Raw genomic sequence first — 12,066 nt, 5'->3', positions numbered from 1 at the left:
GTTTGTTCTAAAACACATTTATGCAAGCTGATCTTTGTTTCACCTGACAATGCACAAAAACTTCATGCCTTCTTTTAAACCTAAAGGCTATTCAGCACTGCTGTGCCCAGCACTGTTTTTCTGCCACTGTAGCTTGTCTGGACTTTGAATTCTGTTTCCTCCTCAGATGTCTGCAATGCTGGATGGTCTCACCCATGTCGTGGCAGTTATGGTGGACTGCATCAACTTTGCACCCTATGGTATTAAATATCAGCCAAAAAATAGATGTAAGTAAATACTTGAATCTTGGGGTTTTCTGTCGGTTTCTTTCAGGTTTGGTTGAAAATTAGAGTTAATGTAGGTGGAAGTGATGGCTGTAGGATATCAATATATACACTTTGCATCTTAGCTAATAAGGAATTGACATAAAAATCTAAAGAATTCATTCCCAAAATGAATTAATTCAGTATGAAACTCAACGTTTTTCATAATTTCTCTGCCCTAGCTGAATGTCTTATAGTAATAGGACATAATGTTGGGCTGCTGAAAGAATGAAATGCTTTAATGGGAGATACTGGTGAGCAAAAACATGATGGAGATTTCACTCTAAATGAAACTTGATAGCTCCCATTCCCTCCCCCTTGCCTGAATTCACACCTACTAGCTAACAGCTCTGGTGTGGCTGCTCTGTTCTGCAAGGAAGCATTAAAGATGCTTTAAAAACAGTCATTAGGGTGAGCAGTAAATACAAATAAAAGGAGTGAGATCTGTGTCTGTAATAGTATGATAAAGTTATGCATTGGGAAGTGTATGTTTTCTTTTAGATCTGGTTCAAAACTTCCTATGTAGGCGTAGTTTAGGAATCAAAGTTGTGTTTCCCATATCGAAAGGAAGTTGAGATGTTTTGTTGTGATGTGTGTTGGTTGTATAGGGAAAAAATATATATTTCTTTTTTAATGTTAGCTCCACAGACACCTAGTGACTGGTCTAAGAAGAAGAGGGAGCCCCTTGGGAAGCTCTCCTCCCTGTTCAAGCTCCTGGTTTTGTTACTGGACTCATTTCATGCTCTCAGTTCTGAAGAAATCTGCCTAGAACCACTGGCCTCTGTTGGTCATTCAATTATTGCTGTTCTTCACAACATCATCAGCCACGTTTCTTTGCCGTCAGTGATTGGGACCATGTTTGCAGTTTTTTCAAAACCACTGGCAGTGTTTTATGAAAAAACAAAGTGAGTATTTAAATAATGGTTGGAAAACTGAACTCACTGCATTGCTGCACAGCAGTGAAACTTTGTGTAGTCTGTAGCACATAGTGTATTTAAACATGGCTCAGGGTTTTTCAAAGCTTTAGTGCTAGGCTGATGCTAGGACAGGAAGAACTTTCAGCTTCAAAGTCTGACAGCTTTCAGGGCACCTTCTACTTCAATCAAAATTAGTTGAAGTGCAGTAGAATCATAAGATTTTAAGCAGAGAGAAGAAATATTTATTGGCTGTGTGCTTGTTTTCTTTGGTTTTTGTTTTGATCTGGGGTTTTCTTATTTTAATCCTTCATGGCTTTTCTTCCTAGGATAGGGTGGGATTTAGGATGGGCTTGGTGGGAGGGGCTGCCATGGGATAGATTCTGATCTGTAGATGATACAGGGTGTGAAGACTTTGTTCAGGATAAGGAGATGAATGCAGTACAGCTTCCAGCCTCTTGGGAAGAGAGAGGGTAAGGTAGCATGCTTCTGGTCAGCCTGTAAATGTGGTTTTGTGACTGTTAACTGACACTTGAAGCAGGGCTGCTACTGCTGTATTCTAAAATCTGAGTCCCTGTCAGCAAAAATCCATTTGTTCCTCTGTGAGATTGGATTGAACACCACCTCTCCATCTCCCATCTCATCTGTCTTGCTTTGAGTGTCATCTTTGTGCAGATAGTCCTTAAATAGGACAAGTGAGCACTGGATTTTTTTTGAGGGAAGGCATATGCAAACAAATACAGACTTGGAAGCCTCCTCAGCATCCCCAAAAAAACCCCAACACTTGTAATTACAAATGTTTATTAATAGCAAGTTTGTACTAATTGTTAATCTTTCCATTAGTTCTTCTTGAAGTTAACATCTATTGGTGGAAGCTCAAGGACAACCTTCCTTTAAATACTGAGTTCAGGCAACTTAAAAATAGTACAGTGGGTTTGTTTCAGAGCATTACTTCATTGAGTTGTGTATTAAAACACAGTGTGCAGTGCTTGAGAGTCTTGTGTTTAACCCTTGGGGTAAATGAAAGCAAAATATTTCATACCTTTTTTTGTTTTGGCAGGCTTGCTGATGTACCTAAAGCATACAGTAATCTTAACAGCAAGGTGAGTTTGGTAGAGAAGTAGTTGGGGTTGGGGAGATGTAAGGGCTGTGTTGAGGTTTTTCTGTTCATCCTGGATTCTGAACAAAATTATAGTGAAGGTAGAGATTTAATTTTTAAACCATGCTGAATTAGGGCAATAACTAAGACAAGGGAACATGAGCTTTAGAGAGACTTGTTCTGTGGGGTGGTTTCTAAATTGCTTTTTTCAGGCTGTTATTGCCTGTTGTCTTTTTCTTAAATCACGAGTTTTAAATAGAGAATATGTGCAATATTCTCTGAAAACCTAAAAAATATGTACATATTGCTTCTTCCCTTCCTCAGCTTGAAAAACTCCTGGCTGAGATTATCCTGTGTTTACAGTCCCACTGCACGGGCTGCTATGACAGTGAGCTGCTGGAGCAGCTTTCTCCATTGCTCTGTGTGATATTTCAGCACAAGAGCAAACAGATACGCAAGCAGTGTGCCAACTTCTGGAATGCAACATTTGCAAAGGCTGCATCATTGACGTACCCTGAAGAATTAAAGTAAGATACATTTTTGTTTTTGTATACATTGTGTGTGAATTGTTCTGGAGCAAAGTATAAAAAGGTCACTGCAGCATTCAGCAGGTCTTCTCTGAGTGTAAGAGCTACGCTTAGTGAAGGACACGACTGTGGAAAGAAAACATAGCTAGTATGTTGCTTGCTTATGCAGGGTGATGTAAGTATGTGGTTCTAGGAGCTTGGAAGAGTGTTCAGGGTGTCATATGACTTGGGTTGCAAAGGCCCACAGTGCTCATCCAGTTCCAACCCCCTGCTGTGTGCAGGTCACCAACCAGCAGCCCAGGCTGCCCAGAGCCACATCCAGCCTGGCCTTGAATGCCTGCAGGGATGGGGCATCCACAGCCTCCTTGGGCAACCTGTTCCAGTGCCTCACCACCCTCTGGCTGAAAAACTTCCTCCTCATATCCAACCTAAACTTCCCCTGTCTCAATTTAAAACCATTGCCCCTTGTCCTATCACTACCTACCCTCGTAAGCAGCCGTTCCCCCTCCTGCTTGTATACCTAGCAACCTATCTTTAGACTCACTTAACTTAATTCTACAGCCATGGGCTGTAATATTTCCAAGAAAGAGATGTCAGATTACATACCATGTGTTAGCATTGTTGGGGGAACAGTTCACATTCTGCCTGTACTGATAGCTGGGGTACCTGCTGGTATTACTGCATGCTTCTCATAAGCCTGAATTGTTTTGTTGAGCAGACCTGTGTTAAGCCAAGCCAAACAGAAAATGCCACTCTTGCTGCCTGGTTTTGAAAGCATTGAGATAGCTGATGAACAAAGCGGCCCATTCTCTGATGAGGTAAATATTTTGTTGACCCTGTGGATGTTTAGTTGTGTGTAATGTCCTGGGAGTTACTCAAAAGGTACTGCAAAGGTCAGGTTTGATATTTTTTTTTTAGTGGAATTGGCTTGCAATTACTTCATGTTTGGGATGGTAAACTGTGCTGTATAAACACTCAACAGAAGACTGAACTGCCTCAGTTAATGCATTTTAACTCTGAAATTCTATGAGCTTGTTCAAAATAATGATGTTTTGAAGTTCTCTACGTAATTTAGATGAAAATGAGTGTGATCAGCTGTAGTAATGAATACATATTGGTTTGAGCTTGGAAGTTGCTTCATACAATGTATTCACTGTATTATTTGAATAGGCAGAAAACTCCCAATGGGATGCAAAACTGAGTGGGATGGAAGTAAACTTGGGTCAGAAACGGGACTCTATATTGGCCCAGACAAGTGAACTAAAAAATGAAGTAAAGGACAAGTCTGATAACATGCAAGTCACATCTGCGAAGGTGAGGTGTTTACTGATAATGTGGCAATCAAAATCTGTTATTCTTTTGGACATTCTGAGCTAGAATTAATAAATCACTTGAATTTTGTTCTTTATGAATTGAACTGTAGAGTGCACTTTGTTACGTTTTTTTTTTGTTTGTTTGAATTCTCTAATAAGTTCACAGGTTGAATTTTAAGGAAGGATCATGGAAAGCTGCCAGATGGATCACGGAGTCATAGAATGGCTTAGGTTGTGAGGGACCTTAAAAACCACCTAGTTCCAACTCCCTACTATAGGCAGAGTTGCCACCCATACAACCTGGCCTTGAATGCCTCCAGGGATGGGGCATCCACAACCTCTCTGGGCAGCCTGTGCTGGTGCCTCACCATCCTCTGAGTAAAAATATGTCTCCCTAACATCTAACTTAAATCTCCCTTCTTGTTTAAAATCACTCCCCCCTTCTGTCAGTTTCAGACCATGTGAGAAGTCAGTCTCCCTCCTGTTTGTAAGTTCCCTTCAAGTACTGGAAGGCTGCTGTCTTGATACTTCTCTGTATGGCAATTTATTGAAATTCAGTACTTGCCATTTGACTGCAATTGCACATTCCCTTCTGGTGGTTAAGCAGGCATGCGCTGTTCTCCATGTGAACACTGGTATTCATTTTTGTGTGATGCTGATTCAGAGGGAACAAGTGCTTCAGGCAGCACTACAGCCATGCATAGCACCACTGTGATTTAACTGATTTTTCTGCTTAGCCATATATTCAGTGATAAAGCAGCTCCTGATAGATTAAGGTGGCAGGGATTGTGCTCAAACAGAGCTTTTACAGTCCTTCCTAAATCTGCAGTTGATAGCTGTCAAAATGGGTAAATATGCCTGAAAACAAGAAATGATACTGACTTGTTTTTGGCATCCTTAAGTCATGTCCAGCAGTTCTTTCAATGCAGTCAGCATCTACTGAGGGATGTGTGCCGATTCAGCGTGCTGGGAAAACTCTGCTGATCTGAAAGCTGTTTCATTCTGGATGCCTCTACCTGAACTACGTAGCAGTTTTCAATTCCACTACTTTGTTTCTAATCCAGGTTGGGTTTTTTTATCTTTCTGTAGTTGAAATTGGAGTTTTCAGCTTCAAAGCCTAAAAGTGACGTACTTCTGGAAGAAGAGAAGTCTGTTGATTTTGTGTTCATTCCCCCAGAAACAAAAGCAAGGATATTGACAGAACATCAAAAAGAAGTGCTTAGGTCAAAGAGGTTTGTCATTCATTCTTTTAAACTTCATGTGAAATGTCGTTTTGTTAGGTACATCAAATAGACATAACTTCAGTTCCTCTATCTCAGATTACTGTGTGTAATTATTTCCTTGTCTTCCTTTCAAGTTAAAACATTTAGAGGTAACAACGTTCCTTGCTTTACTGTCTTAAAGTCAAGTTATTCTCTGTTCTACATTTCCTACTTGGATTAAATATGCTCTATTATCTGTTTGATGCTTGGAGGTATGTTTGTACCTCACGACTCTTCCAATGTGAATTAAAGCTGACATTTTCCTGACTTGTGGAATTAAAAGGGTGTTCTCACCTGATCTGCAGGAAAAACTCTTAGCTTTGAAAGAGAAGTTTTTATGTCAGCAGCATATCAGAAATCAGGATATTCCAAAAACTCAGCTTGGTAAGAAGGGAATCTTAGAATTGTCCTCTTTCTCTGCGAGAAAATAACTCTAGGATCTTCAGGCAGATGGTCACTAAAGGAGTACAAGCAAGCTTTGTGTGCAGTTCCTGCAGTTACAGGAACACAGTTGAATTAAGTAGTCAGCTTGTGCTGATGAGTTCTTTGCACAGTGGGATCCTGCCCACAGCTCTTTATTACCCACACATACACCCCTAAGCATGGTTGGAACTAAATTTGGTGCGGGTGAAAATTGCAGTTCTCAATTCAGGGGATAAATGGTGATCCACATCCACTTTGTTTCTTTTTCCAGTTGGACTGTGAGGTTGCAGTGGCAGATAGCAATACTGTGTCTTTTCTTTTCCAGAGTGTGGAGTGGAATGTGTGCTTACAGAGTCTCCTGATACTCGGTACATGCTGCATTGCTTCTTTTACAGCAATCCATACTGTAATGCATGTTGCTGTTTGAGTAGTCTTAAGAGTTTAGAAGTCAACCTCATAATGAGAATTTGCTGTCTTGTGATACATCATACTACCCACTCTCATCCAACATATTTTTTTGAATATTCCAATTTAATCATTTCTGGTTTTGTTTCAGAATTGGTATTCCTGCTATGTACAACAATTTAGACTCATCACAAGATACTACCTTATTTTCTCAGTATACTCAGAGCCAGGAAGATTCTTTGTAAGTAAGGGGGGCCAGTATATGCATTAAAGGTGTCCTCTTTATTTTTTTTTTTTTTGCAGCACTTCTAATTTAATTAACTTTTATTTTAGGGAAAAGTCATCTTTAATAGAAAATGCAAAAGAAGATATTAAAAACAATCCTCAGGTAATTTCTCAATGTCTAATGGGAGTTAAGGTATCAGAATTATAACCATATTGGTAATGCTTTCTTTGTAATGGTAGCTCTGGTAATGGCAAAATTCCTTGATTACTGTCTAATTAATAAGTCCTTTTTAGATTCCTTTGGAAAGCAAAAAAAAAAAAGCCAGCAACAGAACATACCCAGGATGTATCTGCTGACAATAATAATTTCATTTTCCATATTGATTAACCTGTAAGACTCTGCAGAATACATTGTTTCCTGGGCTTCCTATCTGTTCCATTTCTGCATAGTTAGGGCCCAGGCTTACAAAACTATGGCATACACTGATAGCTCTCGAGATTTGTATCCTTCTCATCAACAGGTTTCAATCTGGTAGTGTTTGCAGTGTTCTTTCTGCTGTGTTCTACTTTACATAACAAAGGGTCTGTTATTAAACGCTTGAACTTGAATTTCAAGGCACAAGGATTTATGTGATCAGTTTAACAAGGGTGTATTTAAGTGGTTTTGTTACAGAGCTACAGGTATTGTGGGGCTTAACTGCAGCACAGACTGAACTGTGACTTACTGTAGTGCTGTTCTGCAAGCATAAAGCTAGGAAATTAACTCTTGTTGACTTGCTGTTTCCATAACCTTTCCTGCCAGCAGATGTAATTTGAATACTTCATGTTTTTCTGTAACTCTTCCCAGACTTAGAAAAGTCTTCCTCTTGGTATCTATATTGTTCTGGTGATTGTGCTTTTAAACAGTTGAGCTGTGCTTCCTTATTCTCAACTGCTTTTGGTTGAAGCTGCAAGGACTTGAGGGGGATTAAATAGTAAATTTTATGAGGAAAACAGCATTTTGTGAGGAAAAAGCTTGGAGTGCCTCATTCTGCTCCTGGAGCCCCAGCACAAGAAGGGTGTGGAGCTGTTAGGATAGGTCTGGAGCAGGGGTTGGCCTAGATGAAATGCAGGGCCCTGCCAGCATCAGCCCTGCTGTGATTCTGCTGGGGGACACAACAGGGCAGGCACATCATAAGGTAATCTGAAGAACTATTTTTTATATAATAGCAAAACCAGAATTTGCTGTTTTTGGAACAGGAAGAAAATGAAAGGAGTGAAAGCTGTATTGCTGATTCAAATGGAATCACGGGGGACTGCAAGCTGGATAATCCTCTGGAGGATGTGAAAGAGAAGTCTGCTGCTCACAGAGAGAACTCAATTTTAAACAGCGAAGGAGAATCACAAGGGGATGATGCAACTGGAATCATTGAAGAGGAGTCATCAGTTGGAGAAGGATTAGAAAAAAGTCATACAGAAACAGCTTCAAAGGAATCCTTAGTAGGGAGTGAAAACACTTCAAATGTCAGTAGCAGTTCTACTTCAAGCGACGTGATCTCTGGAACGCCACAGCCTGTGAGCCGACGGCAGTCTTTTATCACATTGGAGAAGTTTGATAGTTCAGAGAGCAGGCCCTTCAGCCCTTCAGCATTAAACAGTGCAGCAGAGATGTCTCGAAGTGTTCCTGTGCCAGATAAACAGGGAAATATAAACACGTGCAAGACTGGTCATAAGCCGGGGAAGTCTGGGGAAGAGAATAAAAAGTCTGAGCAAATTTCTGCTGCAAAACGAAGGCTGACACGCAGGCAGAGTAAAATGGAACAGCATGGAAATCAACAGTCCAAGTTAACTAGCTCAGAACAAGAAAACAGTGCACAGGAGTCTTTTGTTTCTAATAGCATGGAAAATAGTCCTGAATCATCTTGCTCAAGGGAAGACACGGAACGTATTCTCACTGCTCAGCCCCAACCTGTCAGCTCTACAGAGCCAGAAATCAAAAAAACTGAAGGTGTAGTAGCAGAAATAGAAAAGGTCCGGGCATTTGAAATGGATTCTAAAGAAAATACACCCCCGAAGGTGGCTGTGTCCTCTGAGCAGGTAACAGGTGATGGTAGTCAGGGCCCACATGCATCTCTTAGTCAGAAAATACTGAGACGTTCTTCGAGACGACGGTCAGAAAATGCAGAAATGGCAGCAGGTAGTCAGGATAAGGAAGATGGCTACCAAAAAAAAGACAGGCGTAAAGAAGATGAAAAAGCTCTGCAAAAGAAGGTGCCCCAGACTAAAGAGGATGCTTCCCAGAAGCAGAAAGCAGTTTGTGGGAAAGCTTCAGAATATGCAGTCAAAAAAGAAAGCGGCCTACCTGAGAGAAGTGCTACAGGGGACTTGGGCTCAAAGGAGCCTTCTGCTCCAAAGGGTGCTGATGAGGAAGCAAACAGAAGTGCTAGGAAGTCAGAAGATGCATTGAAGAGTGACAGGGAAAGTCAGGACTGTAGCTCAGACACAGTAGGTGAGAAGAAAAGGGAACGGCCACGGTACCACACCAGGAGGAGTTCACAAGGATTGCTCTCCAGCATAGAAAACGCAGAGGCTGATGGCTCTGAGACCAAGAAGGAAAGTTTAAAGAAAAAATCTGGAAAAACAAAAAATAAAAGTGATTCTCTTGAAGGTAAATGGAAGGATGTCCAGCCAGACAGCCAAAGCCGTGAGGTGTCTTCTCAAATAGATGAAAGTAAGAATCTGTTGGGGATGAATGAAAGCAAATTAAGCAGTGAAATCATCACAGGTACAGCACTGATGCTTGCACCATCTGATGTGAAAAATCAAGTACTGCTTGCAGATGCTGGCGAAGCGGAGGGGTCTGCCAGCTCAAAGACTTCACCTGATACACAGCCTGCAAGCGTGGAACAAAGCAAAGCTGGTATGTTGACAGAATCTTTCTGTGACCCACGTGTGTCTGATGAAGTTCTGAAAGGAGAGGAAAATAAATGCACTGAAAAGCAAGGATCTCTGGAACAGAGTGTTCAGCCTGAGGTTGCACAAGGAGCAGACACTTCAGGTGGCAACCTTTCCTCTGCACAAATGCAGGACTGGCAGCACAAGAGAAGCAGAAGGGTGAGAAAAGTGAAGAGCTGTGACTGCTGCTCGAAAAGGGTGAAGCTGCAAACATCACTCAGTGAGTCAAAAGATGAGGATCCTCGTGAACTGATTGAGCCCCAGACCACGCCAGTTCACACAGCTGTCAGTACAGCAGAGGTGTCTGGCAGCTCGAATCTGGAGGAGAGTTTGTCCATCACACCTTGTGCCATGAGCACACCGCTGCCTCCTGCTAAGGAATCCGGTATGTTGAGCTTGGAAAGAGAGAGAACGTGTGAAGATCATCTGCAAGGAAATTCTGGTGTTAACGAGGAAGAGGTAGAGAATCCAGCACATACAGCAGGTGAAATGGGTGATCCTGTAGTGGAAATAAAAGTGAAAGAAGCTGATGAGAGTGACAGAGCTGAGCAGTGTGTGTCTGTGTCTGAGTGTGCTTCGGATGAGCACAGTGGCAGCTCTATGGATCAAAGCGAGGAAAAGGCAGCTGTAGAAAAGGAAGAAGAAAGCCAGCATGGGGAAATGGAGGAGATCCCTGGGGTGTTGGCTGATGGTAGCAAACCTGAGACAAAACAGATGGATGAGGTCAAAAGCAATCAGGACAGCAAGGAGAAAGCTGAGAACGCTCTGGGAGAAGTTTGCGTTACTTCAGATAACGAGATGGGAGAGGAGCTGCTGGAAGCTGAGATTACAAGGCCTGAGAACATGGCTGTAAGCAACGAAGATGTAGTAGAAAATCAGAGTGCAGATTCGCCTCAGAAGCCAGAAGGTCTGAATTCTTTCATATCTGTTAATGAGAGCCCCAGCGGAGTGCAGGCACGCTGCACGTGGTCTCCTTCAGCTTCTCCATCCACCAGTATTTTGAAGAGAGGGGTAAAAAGGCACCAAGAGGATGATTCCTTGTCACCTGCTAATAAGGTACTGTGCAGTTTGTTCTGCAATGTGGTTCATTCTGTTCATAATGCATTAGTAACAGTGCTTGCAGTGCAATGAGTTCCAAATACGTGCAGTTATCAGCTTAATTTTTTCATTTGTAAATGAAAGTACGCTGAAGATAAGGGCCTGTAGATATTTTTGTAGTGCACAGACATCAGCAGGCTTGTATTATTAGGAGCTTGGGAGGTTTGTCTTCAGAACAACCCCAATGGCTGCTCTGCCTGCAGCAGTTGCAGTGGAACAAATGCCACTGCAAAGTCAGCATCTTACCAATGGGTTTTTGGGAAACACAGGATGTTTCCTTCAGCAGAGGCCATTGTAATCATGGCTTCAGTCCTTGGGTGGATGGTGTCGTTCAGGAATTTCAGTGACTTTATCCATTTCAAAAGGAGTTATTTTGTCTCTTCAGACTCCCTTCAGTAGACTGTAGTGGTTCATGCTATAAAAACTACTTCTCTCTGACAACAGATTCGTCGGGTCTCTTTTGCAAATCCTATTTATCAAGAAGGACTGGCTGATGACATAGACAGGAGAAGTCCTGTCATTAGATCCCATTCTTCACCATCTTCACGAAGTCTTAAAATCTTATCTAATATTCAGACTAAGGTAACTTTTCAGATATTTTTTTTGCATGTCATAAGTCTTCAGTTTCTCAGAGTGACGTAGCTAGCTGTGACATATGTCTGTAGTTCCTTGCAAACAGTTGTAAGAGCAAAGAGCAGAAAATGGGTAAGTTTAAGAGCTGGCTGTAACTGGTTTATTCTGTGGCTCAGTCTGTTGCTCTGCAGGCCAACATGCTCTAAGCTAGGTAGCTAGAAAGTGAAAATTAATTGAGTTCTTACAATCCTGAGAGATTTTTTTCCTCTTTTTCTATCCAGCCTATTACCACTCCAACCAAAGGATTTCTGTCCCCAGGATCTCGTAACCCTAAATTTAAGAGCTCAAAGAAGTGTTTAGTAAGAAGTGCTTTGCTTCACGTTTCTTACTCTTTCTCGTATTCAGTTGTGTGACAGTTAATCTAATAATTTGTCTGTGTTATTTCAGATGACAGAGATGGTGAAGGAGTCACTGCCTTCCCCTACGGAATGTGTGTATCCTGCCTTAGTTGGGTGTAAGGCACCCGTTGATGTAATTTTACCTCAGATCACATCAAATATATGGTAAGTGCCTTGTTGCTTTGGAAGATGTGATTTTAATGGAAACTGAGTTCTTGCTGGATCTTAACAGCAACAAAAAAATGATAAACTATGGATGTCTTTTGCAAAACTGTATCCCCTGCTTCTCCTCCCAGCAACCTTGGAATGATTCAAGTGGTCTTTCAGTAAAGCTGTGAAAGTTTGCACCAAACTTACATGTGGTGCAAGGCAGAGCAGATGGATCTTAATGATCTGTTACAAAGTGATCAGAGCTTCCACTGTATCAAAGGGGATGGCTGAGGGTGCTGCCATCCCAGTACTGCTTGGGGGTACTGCAGGACTGCAGGCACAGTGGGATTCCTGGTTAACATCTGCATTACAACCATACAAACACCAAGATCTCAGCTGGAGTGTCTTCAGATTTGAATCCAGATGACAAAAAAAAAAACACT

The 12,066-nt window shown here is 41.6% G+C and overlaps 1 protein-coding gene across 2 annotated transcripts in view; it reads left to right on the top strand.

Moving 5' to 3' along the window:
- Positions 1–12,066, top strand: part of RIF1 (replication timing regulatory factor 1) — a 34,675-nt gene that overhangs the window by 19,229 nt on the left and 3,380 nt on the right. The window contains exons 20-32 of one of the 2 annotated variants that reach the window (XM_090143454.1): positions 167–266; positions 943–1,207; positions 2,277–2,319; positions 2,640–2,842; positions 3,561–3,660; positions 4,013–4,156; positions 5,245–5,387; positions 6,397–6,486; positions 6,579–6,633; positions 7,710–10,460; positions 10,947–11,084; positions 11,357–11,434; positions 11,523–11,638. In XM_090143454.1, coding sequence (XP_089999580.1) covers positions 167–266; positions 943–1,207; positions 2,277–2,319; positions 2,640–2,842; positions 3,561–3,660; positions 4,013–4,156; positions 5,245–5,387; positions 6,397–6,486; positions 6,579–6,633; positions 7,710–10,460; positions 10,947–11,084; positions 11,357–11,434; positions 11,523–11,638 — 4,226 coding nt within the window. The remainder of the gene's footprint in view (positions 1–166; positions 267–942; positions 1,208–2,276; positions 2,320–2,639; positions 2,843–3,560; positions 3,661–4,012; positions 4,157–5,244; positions 5,388–6,396; positions 6,487–6,578; positions 6,634–7,709; positions 10,461–10,946; positions 11,085–11,356; positions 11,435–11,522; positions 11,639–12,066) is intronic. The other variant, XM_031590800.2, reaches the window with a different exon arrangement.

The sequence above is a fragment of the Phasianus colchicus genome, chromosome 7 (genome assembly GCF_987193195.1).
Source record: "Phasianus colchicus chromosome 7, bPhaCol1.hap1.1, whole genome shotgun sequence".
Lineage (NCBI taxonomy): Eukaryota > Metazoa > Chordata > Aves > Galliformes > Phasianidae > Phasianus > Phasianus colchicus.
This window is presented reverse-complemented; position numbering and strand designations above follow the sequence as displayed.